Here is an 18,478-nt window from a genome sequence, read left to right on the forward strand (position 1 = left end):
AGAGGGATGGTTTGATTAAAGAATAGATAGCTGAAAAATTGTTGCATTTGGCTTGAAAAAAAAAAGAACGTAATGTAAACTTCTTGTTTCATCATCCACAATATATATACAAGGTATACAAGATAATGAGGGCATAGATAGAGTCGATAGCCAGAGACTATTTCCCAGGGCAGAAATGACTAACACGAGGGGTCATAGTTTTAAGCTGGTTGGAGGAAAGTATAGAGGGGATGTCAGAGGCGGGTTCTTTACACAGTTGAGAGAGCATGGAATGCGTTGCCAGCAGCATTTGTGGAAGCAAGGTCATTGGGGACATTTAAGAGACTCCTCGACATGCATATGGTCACAGAAATTTGAGGGTGCATACATGAGGATCAGTGGTCGGCGCAACATCGTGGGCTGAAGGGCCTGTTTTGTGCTGTACTATTTTATGTTCTAATAGGTGAAGCAGTGAGTTTTGAGAAGATTTGTAGCTCAGGTTGAGGCTGTAGATGTAGGTTTGCTTGCTGAGCTGGAAGGCTCATTTTCAGACATTATCACCATACTCCATAACATTTTCAGTGAGCCTCCGGATGAAGCGCTGCTGGTGTTTCCTGCTTTCCATTTATATGTTTGGGTCCCTTGAGTTAGTGATGTCATTTCCGGTTTTTCTCAGAGGGTGATAAATGGGATCCAGGTCAATGTGTTTGATGGAGTTCCGGTTGGAATGCTATGCTTCTCGGAATTCTTGTCCTCTGATGGCTGTGTTGTCCCAGTCGAAGTAGTGTCCTTCCTTATCTGTATGTAAGGATACTAGTGAGAGAGGGTCATGTATCCTGGTGGCTAGTTTTCTGCTCGTTTGTCTAATGTAGTGTTTGTTACAGTTCTTGCATGGTATTTTGTAAATGACCTTAGTTTTGCTGGTCTATATAGGGTCTTTCAAGTTGATTAGCTGCTGTTTTAGTGTGTTGGTGGGCTACCAAATGACATCACCACGCCAAGGAAATCCAAACACAAATAGAAAGCAGGAAACACCAGCAGTGCTTTGTCCAGAGGCTCACTGAAGATGAAACTACATCCAAAACGGTGAAGCATTTTAAAAAGCAAATTTATGTTGGGGTGTGGTAAGAATAGTAAAATAAAAGCTTTAAGATGTTTCTCTATAGATTTTATATTTTTGGGTCATTGTTAAATCTGATTATCCTGATCAAAAACAGACATACAAATTGGAAAGGCTACAAAGAAAAATAAAGTTAGACCATCAAGGAACCTCAGAGAAACTAGAGTTATTCTCGCTGAGAGACAGAAGAGAGAGTAAACATTCATGTACATGAATAATTAAATCGTGCAGATAAAATAAATGGTTTATAAATAATGGTTTATAATAAATAATGGTTTATAAAAAAATAAATAAAATAAAATATTACTTCAAGACAAAGAAAATTTAAATGAATAGAATATGTAACTACTGAAAGAGAATGTGTGAAATGACAAACAGTGGCAAAGAGTTGTGGTAATGTATTTGGATGCTGTGTGAAAGAATGAAGACTTGAGGGAAGTGTGAATCATAGAACCCCTACAGTGTGGAAACAGGCCATTAGACCCAACAAGTCCACACCAACCCTCCAAAGAGTAATCCATTTCCCTATGCTGTTACACTACATTTATCCCTAATCTATACATCCTTGAACACTATGGGCAATTCACCTAACTTGCACATCTTTGGATTGTGGGAGGAAACCCATGCAGACACTGGGAGGATGTACAAACTCCAATTGGCCATTTCTGATCTTTGAGATTTCTAATGTTAACTTCTTGCAAAAAAAAGAGTGAGAGGACATCAGAGGGAAGAGTCGTCATATTGACATCCTTCTTGATAGCCATTCCAGATCAGCAGTGATACCAGAAGCAAACGTGTGACAATTTCAATATCTGATGGGAACCAAATTACAATTTAATTAGCCAAGATATTTTTCAAATTAATTTTCAAAGGGTTTGTTTTAAAAAAAGTGAACTATGTAATATTACTAGTATTGAATGTAATATTTTGTAGCACTAGTTATATACGTATCTCATCAATAACTGCACTGATTTATTTACTTTCAAGTGTAAAGAGTGGCAAATAGAAATGGTTTAAGGAGTCAGAATAAAGTCATTCCTCATAGCTGATGCAGAAATTGATTCCAACTCAATTCAATTTTGTCTTATTGTTTTACCTTGTATTTGCAGGAATCACCCCTTACAGACCCAACTGCCCCAGCAACAAGGTGCAGGTCAGTATCCAACATCTCGCTCGCCAACCATCCCTTGCTCAAACCACTATCACATTGACTATCATGCAACCTAATTAACTGTAGGGGAAAAAAAAGCCATCCTCAGTATTTACTAAAATGTGTAACATTTGTTATGATAAATTTTGTTAGAGTCAAAATACTTTGGCTCAGGTCTAACATATTGGATAAAAGGCAGTATGTCAGTATACAGGGTATTAAGATCTTTGGGGAAGATGTTTCATCCAATGCTACAACATAAAGGCCCATTCTACTTTTGTGCATGTTAATGTAACCAGAACAAAGCCATTTGCTAAACTGCAGATTTTCTTGTCCAAATGATTGAAGTCTCTTCAGAAAGAAAAACTTAACATGTTAAATTCTTAATTCATAATCAAATCTTTCACTTCTTCGTTCTTGCTTTCCTGATTGGAGGAGAATATTATATGTCGACATTTCTACATTATGAGGCAAGTACAAATGAATGTAAAGAAATAATAACTGACTATTTACTACATAAATGTAACTTTCTTCCTATTTCTCATCAAAATGATGAGCCTAGGCAGCATCATTCAAAGACTGTCAGATTCCATGTGTATGCTGATGATAGGTCTACCTTCTCACTGTCACTTTCAGTTCCTTCACTGCCTGATTTGTAACACTTTATCCAATATTCATCAGTGAACAATCCAAAATTACCTTCAATTTAAAAATTGGGGAAAATTGAAGCCTTTGTCTTTGGCTACCACAAAAAATATCGACATCTTCCCAGTCACTTAAACCAGGTCTGAAATTCATATGCCCAATTTTTGAATGAAGAGGTTGTGACACAGATTGTGGTGGGTTGAAGAAATGCCAACCTCTCATCAGAATGAATGAGTTGCTACTCAGTGTTCAGTGCTACTCCTATCAATGTGTTCACACATGCAGGGAATGCTGTGATTAACTTCAAGATACAGACACCCTCTTCCTTCTCATAAAAATTGCTGGAAATAGAGCTCTTGCAAACTGTACATATAAGGGTAGGTGGAGACAAAGATGCAACCTATTGGATGCTGTGCTAGAGTTTTTACTAGACATTAGCAATTACCTACCTCTGCAGAAACTCTTAATCCTCAGATCCCTGTTCCTTTCCAATTCTAACCTTTCATATATACAGTTTACTTTGTTCCAGTACAGGCAGCTATGCTTTAGCTGTTGATGCCCCATCTGCTAGAGTTCTCTCCTTAGAACGGTCTCTCTCCCTTTTGCCTTGCCCCATTTACCTTTCCACTCATTGCTCACGATCACCCGCCCACATCTCTTCATTGTATGTGAGCATTTGCTTTCCTTGGCGCTGTGTCTGTGACTCTTGGTAAAACAGTGTTCTAGCATTTAAAATTAAATGATAATGAAGTCTTTGTCTTGCACAAGGCAGGGAAGAATAACAGATCTCAAAAGGAACCACAACATATGTTGTATCAAATAGTTTTATCTATCTGCAACAGCCAAACATACTGTTCAGACCTAACCATCATGCTTGCAAATTTCAGAACTTTGGGTTAAAACATTAGAGGCGATTCTGCAATTGGACAGTGTCTACTAAACAATCCCAGTCAAGCTAAGAATTATGTTACCAGTTCAGTTTGCAGGATGGCTAATTAGACCATAAGATGTAAGAGCAGAATTAGGCCATGTGATCATAACTGATGTGGTTCTCAATTCCGTTCTCTTGCCTTCTCCCCATGCCAAATAAGAATCCATATATCTCCTTCTCAAATACACACAATGACGTGGTCTCCACAGATTCAACATAGTCTGGCTGAAGAAATTCCTCAACTCCGTTCTAGAAGGTTGTCCCTTCACTTGGAGGCTATACCGTTGGTATAATTCTCTCCTACAAGTAGAATCACCATCTCCACGTCCTCTCTATCCAGGTCACTCCATACTGTGTAAATTTCAATCAGATTTCCCTCATCCTTAAATTCCATTGAGTATAGACCCAGAGTCTGCATATGACTAGCCCACCATTCCAGGGAACATTCTTATAAACCTCTACTGGACCCATCCAACACTAGCACATCCTTTAGATGTGATTCACCTAACAGTTAGGTAAATCAAGCTCAAATGGGACTACTTTTTCTTTTCGTCTTCACTGGTGGGATATAGGCAACATTGGCAAGTATTGTACATTTGAGCTGGTGTTCTGCCATCAGTTTGATACCATTAGAAGCTTACATGGCAACATGAAAAGAAATGACTGGGTTCCTGCCTCAACTACCTTCCAGGCATTGCATTCCAGACTACTTCACCCTCTGGGTAAAAATGGTTTTCCTCAAATTCCCTCTAAACCTCCTGCATTTCATTTTTTAAAAGTATACCTCCTTGTTCCTGACCCTTCACCTAAAGGAAACAGCTGCTTTATATCCACCCTGTCCACATTCCTCAATCTTATACACCTCTTACAGGTCCCTCCTCAACCTTATTACTCTGAAGGATCTGAGCTTATCCAGCCTCTCCATGACTGAAATGCTCCATCCCAGGCTTTGTTGAAATGAAAAGTCTATGTGGCACAGAATTGGGAAGTGATCAGCTCACTGCAGACAGAAGGAAGGATGAAACCTGAAGCTGTCAGCAGCTGCATTAGGTATTCTCTACTGGACCTCAGTTTTACTCTGTTTTACAAAACAACTACTTTTGATGAGGCAAAAGTGAGGACTGCAGATGCTGGAAACCAGAGTTTAGATCAGAGTGGTGCTGGAAAAGCACAGGTCAGGCAGCATCCGAGGAGCAGGAAAATTGACGTTTCAGGCAAAAGCCCTTCATCAGGAATACAGGCAGGGAGCCTCCAGCATGGAGAGATAAATAGGGGGGCGCTGGGGAGAAGGTGGCAGAGAGTTACAATAGGTGAATGGGGGTGGGGATGGAGGTGATAGGTCAGAGAAGAGGGTGGAGCAGATAGGTGGGAAGGGAGATTGACAGGTCATAGAGTCAGAGAGGTACAGCATGGAAATATAGACCCTTCGGTCCAACCCATCCATGCCAACCTGATATCCCAAACCAATCTAGTCCCACCTGCCAGCACCCGGCCCATATCCCTCCAAACCCTTCCTATTCATATACCCATCCAAATGCCTCTTAAATGTTACAATTGTACCAACCTCCTCCACTTCCTCTGGCAGCTCATTCCATATCCATACCACCCTCTGAGAAAAGGTTGCCCCTTAGGTCTCTTTCATATCTTTCCCCTCACCCTAAACCTATACCCTCTAGTTCAGGACTCCCTGACCCCAGGGAAAAGACTTTGCCTATTTACCCTATCCATGCCCCTCAATTTTGTAAATCTCTATAAGATCACCTCTCAGCCTCCGAGACCCAGGGAAAACAGCCCCAGCCTGTTCAGCCTCTCCCTATAACTTAAATCCTCCAACCCTGGCAACATCCTTGTAAATATTTTCTGAACCCTTTCAAGTTTCACAACATCTTTCCGATAGGAAGGAGACCAGAATTGCACGCAATATTCCAACAGTGGCCTAACCAATGACCTGCGCAGCTGCAACATGACCTCCCAACTCCTGTACTCAATACTCTGACCAATAAAAGAAAGGATAGTGCAGAAGGCATTTGGTATGCTATCTACCTGCGACTCCACTTTCAAGGAGCTATGAACCTGCACTCCAAGGTCACTTTGTTCAGCAACACTTCCTAGGACCTTACCATTAAGTGTATATGTCCTGCCAAGATTTGCTTCCCAAAATGCAGCATCTCAGATTTATCTGAAATAAACTCCATCTGCTACTTCTCAGCCCATTGGCCCACGTTTCCATGCTGTACATCTCTATGACTCGCCCATCTCCCTTCCCACCAATCCACTCCACCCTCCTCTCTGACCTGTCACCTCCATCCCCACCCCCATTCACCTATTGTACTCTTTGCTACCTTCTCTCCAGCCACTCATTTATCTCTCCACCCTGGAGGGTCCCTGCCTCTATTCCTGATGAAGGGCTTTTGCCCGAAACATCGATTTTCCTCTTCCTCGGATACTGCCTGACCTGCTGTGCTTTTCCAGTACCACTCTGATCTAAACTACTTTTGATGAGTCTAGCAACATTAGCCAAAAACTAAATGTGTATTCCCTGCCCCTCGGCATCTCATGTAGTTGAGAGAATCTTGGACAAGTCTGGTGCTGTTCAACTAATTAATCTATTCATCTATGTTTAGGTAAATGGCAAACCTGATGAAGGAAAACTGAATGAAGCATTTACCTGATATGATTCCACTTGGGAAAGGGAAAGGTTATTCTTCTTCTGTACCCTGACCAAATACATGATGTGCTAACGTGCATGGCGGCGAAACTGGGTACAAAGTGAGCTTGTCAAGTATTTGATACCAATGTTCTAAATTGCTCCACATAGTAAAGTTGTAGTTGCTTTTTGTGCGTATAATTCTATAAGCCGTTAATTTTATTTAACTTTTGCTAGAAAAAGCTAGCCCTTAACTGGGTAAACTGTTATAGGCAGAAGGAATTCTGTCATCTCTTGCCATAGTCCAAAACAAGTTTTGCATCATGCAATAAATACATTTATAAAAGACATTTTACCAGTTTCATTAAATTTTTAAACCTATTCCTTTGTAAATTGCAGAATTTCTTAGTAATTTGGTAATAGCATTGCCGATTAGCTTGATGGCTATGCTTTTGACTCCAGGACCACACAACTATTAAACCTTACAGCTCCAGATTTAAACATTAAGGAATAACAGACCTTTACGTCTCTGATGCCTCTTCTGAATGCACTGCCTATGTTGCACAAGAACAATCACTCCACATAACGTCCCCGTATTTGCACAAGACAGTGTTATTTTCTGTGGTCACCAAAAACATCCATATAGACTCTTGCAGCAAGTCACCAGAGCTTTCAAAATCTGCTCGAGCGAAAGTGGGTCAAAAGCACAAAGCTGCAATTTGTAGAGGAAGCCTAGCTTGAAATAGTCTCATCTTCCTTCCAAATGCTTGTTGTTGCAAGAATAAGGAAGATGGCTGCTGCACATTTGTTGTTCAGGTTTAGCCTTTTGTTCCTGCATGTGCTTATGGCTGTACGTCGAGAACGCACAAATGGTTTGCTGGGGCACACGGTATATTTATGTCCCACTCAAGTTACATTTCATGGGATGTGCAGGAAGCAACCATCTCATGTTGCAAAATGTTTATTACACCTTGGTAGCATCACTTTGCAAATTCATTTCACAATTCTATAGTAAAAGTAGTTATGGGAATGAATCAAACTTGCAATGCGATGCATGTTATAGTCTGAGTCATATAACATGGAAACACACCCTTTGGTCCAACTAGTCCATGATGAATATGCTTCCAAACAAAACTAGTCCCACTTGTCTGTGTTTGGCCCATATCCTCCAAACCTTTCCTATTCATGTATTTCTGTGAAGTGTTTTAAACATTCTATCTGTACCTGTATCCATTTCCTCTGATAATTCATTCCACACACTAACCACTCTGTTAAACAAAAGTTGCCCCTCATGTCCCTTTTAAGTCTTTCTCCTCTTGCCTTAAAAATATGACCCCTAATTTTGAACTCCCCCTCCTCAGGGAAAAACCTTTCCTATTCACTTTATCTATGCCCCTCATGGATTTTATGATTTTATAAACCTCTATAAAGTCACCCCTTAACCTTCTATGTTCCCGTGGAAAAAGTCCCAAACTATCCAGTCAATTTTTAAAACTGAAGCACTCCATTCCCGGCAACATCCTGGTAAATCTTTTCTGAACTCTCTCCAGTTTAATAATATCCTTCCTATAACAGGGCAAGCAGAACTGAATACAGTACTCCAGAAGAGACCTCACCAATATCCTGTACAAACTCAACATGACATCCTATACTCAACTTATTAAGAAAGCTGGCAATTTCACCACCCCTCCCAAAAAAGGAACAAAATCCATTTTGCTGCCCCAAAACAGCTCATATCCACACCACTGCTTACTCAAAATGAAACAATGTAAAACAAGATTAAGCCCTTCTGATTATCTGCTGTACCTGTGTGCTAGACAGAATTGTGGCTTAACCTTTTTAAGGTGCCTTGTGAAATACTTCTGGAAGTCCAAATACAACACATCTACTAGTTCCCCTCTATTCACTCTGGTCAAGACAGATTTGAAAACTTTAGTCACTTCAATTTTATTTTTATGAAACTATGCTGCCTCTGCTTGTTTAGATTATGATTTTTCAAACGTTCTATTACTTATTTAATAACTGATACCAACATTTTTCCAACAATAGATGTTAAGCTAATTGGCCTACAGGTTTTTCAATTTTGACACCCTCCATTTTTGAAGTGTGGCCTCATATTGGTAGTTTACAATCCCCCGGTACTTCTCCAGAATTCAAGGACTTTGGGAAAATTACAACAATGTATCTATTATTTCTGTAGATACCTCTGTTACAATCCTAGGATGTAAGACATCAGGGCCAGGACTTGTCTGCCTTTAGCCCTATTATTTTGTCGAAGGCTATTTCTCTCGTGATGGTTGGAACGTAATTCCACCTCCACCCCCAATTTTTTTGGCATTAATGGGATGTTCAAAGTATCTTGCATCATAAAAACTGATAATTTCTGTTTAACTCACCTGTCATTTCCTTATTCCCCATAACTATCTCCCCAAATTCATTTTCTAGGACCATAAGACATAGGAGTGGAAGTAAGGCCATTCGGCCCATCGAGTCCACTCCGCCATTCAATCATGGCTGCTGGGCACTTCAACTCCACTTACCCACATTCTCCCCGTAGCCCTTAATTCCCCGAGACAACAAGAATCTATCAATCTCTGCCTTGAAGACATTTAGCGTCCTGGCCTCCACTGCACTCTGCGGCAATGAATTCCACAGGCCCACCACTCTCTGGCTGAAGAAATGTCTCTGCATTTCTGTTCTGAATTTACTCCCTCTAATTCTAAGGCTGTGTCCACGGGTCCTAGTCTCCTCACCTATCGGAAACAATTTCCTAGCATCCACCCTTTCCAAGCCATGTATTATCTTGTACGTCTCTACTAAGTCTCCCCTTAATCTTCTAAACTCCAATGAATACAATCCCAAGATCCTCAGCCGTTCCTCATATGTTAGACCTACCATTCCAGGGATCATCCGTGTGAATCTCCGCAGGACACGTTCCAGTGCCAGTATGTCCTTCCTGAGGTGTTGGGACCAAAACTGGACACAGTACTCCAAATGGGGCCTAACCAGAGCTTTATAAAGTCTCAGTAGCACAACGGTGTTTTTATATTCCAACCCTCTTGAGATAAGTGACAACATCGCATTCGCTTTCTTAATCACAGACTCAACCTGCATGTTGACCTTTAGAGAATCCTCGACCAGCACTCCCAGATCCCTTTGTACTTTGGCTTTACGAATTTTGTCACCATTTAGAAAGTAGTCTGTGCTTTTATTCTTTTTGCCAAAGTGCAAGACCTCGCATTTGTTCACGTTGAATTCCATCAGCCATTTCTTGGACCACTCTCCCAAACTGTCTAAATCCTTCTGCAGCCTCCCCACTTCCTCAGTACTACCTGCCTGTCCACCTATCTTCGTATCATCGGCAAACTTCGCTAGAATGCCCCCAGTCCCTTCATCCAGATCATTAATATATAATGCGAACAGCTGTGGCCCCAACACTGAACCCTGCGGGACACCGCTCGTCACCAGCTGCCATTCTGAAAAAGAACCTTTTATCCCAACTCTCTGCCTTCTGTCAGACAGCCAATCCTCAATCCATCCCAGTAGCTCACCTCGAACACCATGGGCCCTCACTTGCTCAGCAGCCTCCCGTGTGGCACCTTATCAAAGGCCTTTTGGAAGTCTAGATAGACCACATCCACTAGGTTTCCCTGGTCTAACCTACTTGTCACCTCTTCAAAGAATACCAACAGGTTTGTCAGGCATGACCTCCCCTTAGTAAATCCATGTTGACTTGTTCTAATCAGACTCTGCTCTTCTAAGAATTTAGAAACCTCATCCTTAATGATGGATTCTAGAATTTTACCAACAACCGAGGTTAAGCTAATTGGCCTATAATTTTCCATCTTTTGTCTTGATCCTTTCTCGAACAATGGGGTTACAACCGCGATCTTCCAATCATCCGGGACTTTCCGTGACTCCAGTGACTCTTGAAAGATCTCAACCAATGCCTCCGCTATTTCCTCAGCCACCTCTCTCAGAACTCTAGGATGTATCCCATCGAGGCCAGGAGATTTATCAATTTTAAGACTTTTTAGCTTTTCTAGCACTATCTCTTTTGTAATGACAACCATATTCAACTCAGTCCCCTGACTCCCTTTAATTGTTGGGATATTACTCCTGTCTTCCACTGTGAAAATTGACGCAAAGTACTTGTTAAGTTCTCCTGCTATTTCCTTATCTCCCATCACTAGGCTTCCAGCATCAGGTTGAAGTGGCCCAATGTCTACTTTTGTCTGTCGTTTGTTTCTTATGTATTGAAAGAAACTTTTACTATCATTTCTAATATTACTGGCTAGCCTACCTTCATATTTGATCCTCTCCTTTCTTATTACTCTCTTTGTTATCCTCTGTTTGCTTTTGTAGCCTTCCCAATCTTCTGATTTCCCAGTGCTCATGGCCACTTTATAGGATCTCTCTTTTTCTTTAATACATTTCCTGACTTCCTTTGTCAGCCATGGCTGTCTAATCCCTCCCTGGATAATCTTTCTTTTCTTGGGGGTGAATCTCTGTACAGTGTCCTTAATTATACCCACAAACTCCTGCCATTTTTGCTCTACTGTACTGTCTTCCCCGCAAGCCTCTGCTTCCAGTCTATTTTTGTCAGTTCCTCTCTCATGCCCTCATAATTACCTTTATTTAACTGTAACACCATTACATCCGATTTTGCCTTCTCTCTTTCAAACTCCAGCCTGAACTCTACCATATTATGATCGCTGCTTCCTAAGGGTTCCCTTACTTTAAGATCTTTTATAAAGTCTGGCTCATTACAATGGCACTAAGTCGAGAATAGCCTGCTCCCTTGTGGGCTCCATGACAAGCTGTTCCAAAAAGCCATCCTGTAAGCATTCCATGAATTCCCTTTCTTTGGATCCACTGGCAACATTATTTACCCAGTCCACCTGCATATTGAAGTCTCCCATGATCACCGTGACCTTGCCTTTCTGACATGCCTTCTCTATTTCCCGGTACATGTTGCATGCCTGCTCCTGACCACTGTTAGGAGGTCTGTACATAACTCCAATTATGGTTTTTTTGCCTTTGTGGTTCCTCAATTCCATCCACACAGACTCCACATCATCTGACGCTATGTCATTCAGTGCCATAGATTTAATATTGTTCTTAACTAACAAGGCAACCTCACCCCCTCTGCCGACCTCCCTGTCTTTTCGATAAGTTGAAAATCCTTGGAGGTTTAACTGCCAGTCCTGACCCCCCCTGTAACCAAGTCTCTGTGATGCCTACCACATCATAATCATTCACTATGATCTGCGCCATTAGTTCATCTGCTTTGTTATGAATGCTACGCGCATTCAGGTAAAGCGCTTTAATGCTAACTTTCTTATCATTAGAGATATTGGAAGTCATATGATGTCCTAAATTATCCTTGCTTTTTTCTGCATTCCCAGTCTGCCTCAATTTTAAATCCGCCTGGACACATGCTATCCTGCTGCTTGTCTTTCCATTTAACGCCATACTCCCTGTTGCTTTCACTTTCCCTTTCCTCCAACTCAGAAGTTCGATCGATATTCAGTTTGATCCCTCTTTTTATACATTTAAAGAAGCGCTTGTATTCCTCATTAGTTTGGCCTTGTAATTTATTTTCTCTTTTTACCTTAAGTTCCCCTGTGCTAGATTCTGAATCTATCCCAGTCTTTGAGGCCACTGATTTTGTTTCCTTATATAATTTTTTCTTTCAACTTCATAGGTCAGTGCAATATAGAGGGCTGAAGGGCCTGTGCTGCTCTGTAATGTTCTATGTTCATACTCTCCTTAACTTCCTTGATTAGCCATGGTTGGTTTATCCCTCTCTTTGAATCTTTCCTCCTCACTAGAATGCATTTTTGCTGGGAATCCTTAAAATGACAGCCACTGCATGCTTATGGTCTTTTGGGCAAATCTATCTGCATTTCATTGTAATTCACTTTATTTAACACTTGTGTTACTATACAGTGTTTAACTTGTTCAAGTTTTTCTATTTACCCATAACATTTCCATGCTGGTTTTCCTCAATTTTTCTTTAACTCGTAAAATTCCATTCCGAGTGATTACTTAGAAAATCTTTTCCACCACTAAACTGGTCTGTATTTGCTGGATTTATCTATTTTTTCTAAAAAAAGGACATAATATTTACAATTTTCCAGTCCTTGGTGCACAGTGTCCTTTATTCAAGGGAGACTGCACGATTAAATCAGTATGTCTGCAACTTTCATCTTTACTTCCCTTATCTTCAAATTTGGGAGGTCATGTTGTGGCTGTACAGGACATTGGTTAGGCCACTGTTGGAATATTGCGTGCAATTCTCGTCTCCTTCCTATCGGAAAGATGTTGTGAAACTTGAAAGGATTCAGAAGAGATTTACAAGGATGGTGCCAGGGTTGGAGGATTTGAGCTATAGGGAGAGGCTGAACAGGCTGGGGCTATTTTCCCTGGTGCGTCGGAGGCTGAGGGGTGACCTTAGAGGTTTACAAAATTATCAGGGGCATGGATAGGGTAAATAGGCAAAGTCTTTTCCCTGGGGTCAGGGAGTCCAGAACTATAGGGCATGGGTTTAGGGTGAGAGGGGAAAGATATAAAAGAGACCTAAGGGGCAACCTTTTCACGCAGAGGATGGTACGTGTATGGAATGAGCTGCCAGAGCAAGTGGTGGAGGCTGGTACAATTGCAACATTTAAGAGGCATTTGGATGGGTATATGAATAGGAAGGGTTTGGAGGGATATGGGCCGGGTGCTGGCAGGTGGGACTAGATTGGAGTGGGATATCTGGTCGGCGTGGATGGGTTGGACCGAAGGGTCTGTTTCCATGCTTACATCTCTATGACTCTAAATGTGTTTGGTCCAGTCCTGCTGACTTAATTTACTATACATAGCTTTTAATACCTCTGGTTACCTCTACCTTCTCTTTTATGAATGCTTCAGCAGCATGCTTCTCCTGAGTATAGACTGTTATAATGGGCTACGTAAAAACAATGACTGCAGATCCTGGAAACCAGATTCTGGATTAGTGGTGCTGGAAGAGATCGCAGTTCAGGCAGCATCCAAAGAGCTTCGAAATCGACATTTCAGGCAAAAGCCCTTCATCAGGAATAAAGGCAGTGAGCCTGAAGCGTGGAGAGATAAGCTAGAGGAGGGTGCGGGTGGGGAGAAAGTAGCATAGAGTACAATGGGTGAGTGGGGGAGGGGGATGAAGGTGATAGGTCAGGGAGGAGAGGGTGGAGTGGATAGGTGGAAAAGGAGATAGGCAGGTAGGACAAGTCCAGACAAGTCATGGGGACAGTACTGAGCTGGAAGTTTAGAACTAGGGTGAAGCGGGGGAAGGGGAAATGAGGAAACTGTTGAAGTCCACATTGATGCCCTGGGGGTGGTGTTCCAAGGCGGAAGATGAGGCATTCTTCCTCCAGGTGTCTGGTGGTGATGGAGCGGCGGTGATGGAGGCCCAGGACCTCCATGTCCTTGGCAGAGTGGGAGGTGGGAGGTGGGAGGTGGGTGGCGGGGGGGGGGGGGGGGAAGAGTTGAAATGTTGGGCCATGGGGCAGTGTGGTTGATTGGTGCGGGTGTCCTGGAGATGTTCCCTAAAGCGCTCTGCTAGGAGGTGCCCAGTCTCCCCAATGTAGAGGAGACTGCATCGGGAGCAACGGATACAATAAATGATATTAGTGGATGTGCAAGTAAAACTAGGGCCTTGGATAGAGGTGAGGGAGGAGGTGTGGGCGCAGGTTTTACAGTTCCTGCGGTGGCAGGCGAAAGTGCCAGGATGGGAGGTTGGGTTGTAGGGGGGCGTGGACCTGACTAGGTAGTCATGGAGGGAACGGTCTTTGCAGAAGGTGGAAAGGGGTGGGGATGGAAATATATCGCTGGTGGTGGGGTCTGTTTGGAGGTGGTGGAAATGTCGGCGGATGATTTGGTTTATGTGAAGGTTGGTAGGGTGGAAGGTGAGCACCAGGGGCGTTCTGTCATTATTACGGTTGGAGGGGTGCGTTTGAGGGCAGAGGTGAGAGATGTAGACAAGATGCATTGGAGGGTATCTTTAACCACGTGAGAAGGGAAATTGCAGTCTCTAAAGAAGGAGGCCATCTGGTGTGCTCTGTGGTGGAACTGGTCCTCCTGGGAGCAGATCCGGCGGAGGCAGAGGAATTGGGAATATGGGATGGCATATCCAGCATCTCAATGATAACCTCTTTGGTTCCTCACTGGAACTACCCATTGTGTCAGTAGTGTGTCCTTAAAAGAGATTTCTTCTGTGCTGTTTCTCTTGCAGAGAGGTGTTGTCAGTGGTACTGGAATATCTGCTTCAGAAGCAGTGAGTCAGCAGCTTTGAGCTCCTGGAGTCTTTGTTTTGAATTCGACAAAAGAAGAAGGAGTGGGTGGAGTCAGGCTCGCCCCGATCCAGATTTTTGTTGTGCTTTCGGGTTACGAGTTGGCTGCTGAAGCTTTTAGATATAGCTTTCTCTTCGCTGCAGAAAAAGCTTGAGTTCTCTCTCGCTGCTGCTAGACGGTTTACTTCAGTGTTTCTTTCTCCTGTTCTGGGGAGGAGAGTCTGTGAGGAAAATCTGTTTTGCTGAATTTGTATTTGTCAAGGGGGTGTTTATGGGATACTGCTATATTGGAACAGTTGACGATTAGTAGTTAAGTATTTCAATATCTTATTTTGTTAAGTATTTCAACAAAGTTAAAATTATACCTTTTTTTTGTTTGTAAAAATAAAGTGTGCTTTACTTGAAATCTAGTAGTAAATCAACTAAATCATGTCTGGAACACTGCACTTTACACTTGCCCTTAAATAAGTTAGGATTTAGGCTATCATCTTGATATATTTTGAGAGGGTTTCATCTGGTCCATAACATCATTCTACTAGAGTATAAACGATCATACACGTGAACCATGTGAGATGATTATGACAATGTGACAGCTTCTAGCAGTATTTTCATCTCGTGTTAACTAACCAATTTCCAAATTTATTGAATTCAAATGTCACTATTCACCATGGTACAATTTGATCTCTTGGGTTTGGAGTTACTAGTAGAGTAACAAATCTACTTCTTATAACTTCTCGTGTGTACACTACTATTTACAAACGTGTCAATATTTCCCACCGATAAGTAAATGTCAATACTTATCCTTTATGTTGCCAGTGATATCAAATATTGCTAGCCTCAAGCCACACACTACTTATACGCAACCAGTTTTCTGTCTTTGGTATTAATTGCTGAACCTCAAGACTACCACTGGGTACATCGATCTGATCAGTTTCTGAACTAACTACCATTTTGTTCCTTTGACAACAGTCTACCTTTCTGGGAGTACTGGGAATAAGTTCTGCGAGGCGGGTAGTCTTAATAATTGGAATCAGATGGATCTATGTCTCAAGAATGGGCAAGGTACTAGATGGTAGATGCCACATGCAAAACCAGAAAAGGGGAGAAAGTTAAGATTAATATATCTGGAACAAGGAACTTCTCACTGCATTCAAAAATAACAATGCGGAAGCTAGACTAAAAAGTTTAAATAGAATCATTACTAAATGTACAAACAATGTTTTCAAAGAAAGTGTTTAATGTTATTTTAAAGTCCCAAAATTGGTCATTTCTAATTACATAGGACCTTTGTTTCATTTTTTTCACAAATACTGTAAGTGACAGGTATTTCACGTTGTTTTTGCTGAAAATCTCATTGTATGCAAAATGCAAACAATAAATAACTGCAATGAAATATTTTGGGTGCACAATATATTTAGCATGCATTTTAATTTTTTTATCAAAAAGTGCGATTTATCCATCATTTGAATCTAAACAGGCTAAGTCTCAAATAGTTCCGGATGTAGGTTTGCTCGCTGAGCTGCAAGGTTTGTTCTTAGATGTTAGGTCACCATCATCAGTGAGCCTCTGGATGAAGCACTGGTGCCATGGCCTGCTTTCTATTTGTTTAGGTTTCCTTGGGTTGGGTTTCAAGATATTTTGTAAATGACATTAGTTTTGCTTGTTGGCTGCATAGGGTATTTCAACTTCATTAGCTGCTGTTTTAGTGTGTTAGTGGGTTTGTGGGCTACCACGATGCAAAGGGGTCGGAGTAGTCATTTCTGAGATGTTGGTTCATCCCCTGAGAAAAGCAGGAAATGATGTCACCACAGGAAATGGCATCACCAGCCCAAGGAAACCTAAATACGAATAGAAAGCGGGCCATGTCACCAGTGCTTCATCCGGAGGCTCACTCATGTTACCTAGTATGATGACAAAATGTCTGAAAACAAACCTTCCAGCTCAGCAAGCAAGCCTACATCCAGAATCTCAACCTGAGCCACAAATCTTCTCGAAACTCGCTCTCAAGTAGAATTTAACTTCATGGATTATCCATATTTGAGCTAAACTAGATTTGTACTTGTTTAACAATTTTTCTACTGGTTAAACAAGAAACCTCATTTTCAGTTGAGAGTAAACTGCAAATGGGAATATTTAATGCCCACAAATCTAAAATACAAACGTAGCTCCAAAACCCTTTTCAAACAAAAGCAGCATACTATTAGCTGAGATATAGAGACGTGTGTGTGGATGCAAGACCATATCAAATTAAACAAGAGTAAATGTCCAGAGGTTTAATATGTTAAATAAAGAACATCAATTTAATGTTGATAATTCCACAAATTCAGCAAAAGACAACAGTAGTGCAGATTTGTTCCCAGTGTCAAAAGGGACAAATATTCACAGAATCATGAAGGCAAAGCCTTCTACATGCGGTTTAATGCAATAATCTCATATCCAACTTAGTATCACAGAACTTTATTGGCATTTTCACTTATAACTGCACACAATAAATCAGTGGCTTTGCTAGCACACTGGAATTTTTTTATTCAGCTTTCTCACACCATATGGCAATGATCACAATGGACTCCTTTTTTAAAACTAGGCTATATTGACTAAATACAGCAACTCAGGTAAAGTATTGCTATACATGGTAGAAACTTGGAGAGGGATGTTAATATGTTTACATGAATGTTACTAGTTTTGCAATTTGTAATTTTTATCATTTCGGACAAATGAACCTGTTTTTTGCCACCCATTTAACACCTTCAAAATTCACTCTTTTCAAAACCAATGTCAGCAGTGCACATGACCAATGAGATGCACTTTAAAACAACTCACCAAAGCTCCATACATAGCATCTTTTAAATCTTCAAGCTGTACCATCTAGAAGGATAAGACTAGCAGAGAAACGGGATCACCAGCACCTGCAAATTCCGATCCAAACCTCACCGCATTCTGACAGAACTATACAGCTCTTTCTTCACTGTTGCTGGATCAAAATACTAGAACCTCTTCCCTCACAACACTGAGGGTGTACCTGCACTAAGGATTGCAATGCTTCAATAAAACAGCTAACCACCATCTTATTATTAGGGATGGGTAATAAATGCTGACCTGGCCAGCCATACCAGTATCCCAGAGTGAATTATTTTTAATTCACAATTAAAATGTGTTCTGTATAGCAAAGCAGCTCTTTAAAGCATTTATTTCAACACTTTGAAAATTGAACTAAACACTATTTTCAATTAGTGGTTGTAGGTAAGTAACATTAAGGCAGAATTGTTATACCCTCCAAGCTACTTGAGGTCAGATTTGTTCCTTCCGAAGGTTGCAAGAAAACAACTCCAAGGATGAAATTTAGATCAAATTTCAAGATTGAATCTGAGATGTCATCAAATGTTAAAAAAAGTTTATTAAAATTCCTATGACTTGTTGCAAGTGGTGGAATCCATACAATGAGCAACATGTGGCTAAACAGTGAGGAAGAGATAGCTAACTATTCCTCCTGAAATACTTTAATACTTAAATTTTGGATGAATGCAGTTATTTAAGATTTTTAAACATAGTCCATACTGAAAGTTTTAAAGAAGTAAGCACAAAATCCTGTCTTTTATTTTGGCATTAACATCTATTTGAATTTACATTGGAAATTCAGAAGGATAGCTTGTGGGGAAGTAAAAAATATCGGCACTAGTTTGATGAATGCACT

The 18,478-nt window shown here is 41.1% G+C and overlaps 1 protein-coding gene across 10 annotated transcripts in view; it reads left to right on the forward strand.

The window, feature by feature from the left end:
* The window catches only part of sgce (sarcoglycan, epsilon), a 103,145-nt gene that overhangs the window by 73,658 nt on the left and 11,009 nt on the right, over nucleotides 1–18,478 (forward strand). The window contains exons 10-13 of one of the 10 annotated variants that reach the window (XR_011961327.1): nucleotides 2,209–2,252; nucleotides 2,685–2,719; nucleotides 4,697–4,875; nucleotides 6,450–6,822. Coding sequence is in view for 7 of the 10 variants with exons in the window: in XM_072575478.1 (XP_072431579.1) it covers nucleotides 2,209–2,252; nucleotides 14,730–14,899 (214 nt within the window). In the remaining 3 variants the exon portion in view is untranslated. Of the gene's footprint in view, nucleotides 1–2,208; nucleotides 2,253–2,684; nucleotides 2,720–4,696; nucleotides 4,876–6,449; nucleotides 6,823–14,729; nucleotides 15,092–18,478 lie in introns of those variants that run through there. The other 9 variants (XR_011961328.1, XR_011961329.1, XM_072575473.1 and 6 more) reach the window with 9 other exon arrangements.

The sequence above is a fragment of the Chiloscyllium punctatum genome, chromosome 8 (genome assembly GCF_047496795.1).
Source record: "Chiloscyllium punctatum isolate Juve2018m chromosome 8, sChiPun1.3, whole genome shotgun sequence".
Lineage (NCBI taxonomy): Eukaryota > Metazoa > Chordata > Chondrichthyes > Orectolobiformes > Hemiscylliidae > Chiloscyllium > Chiloscyllium punctatum.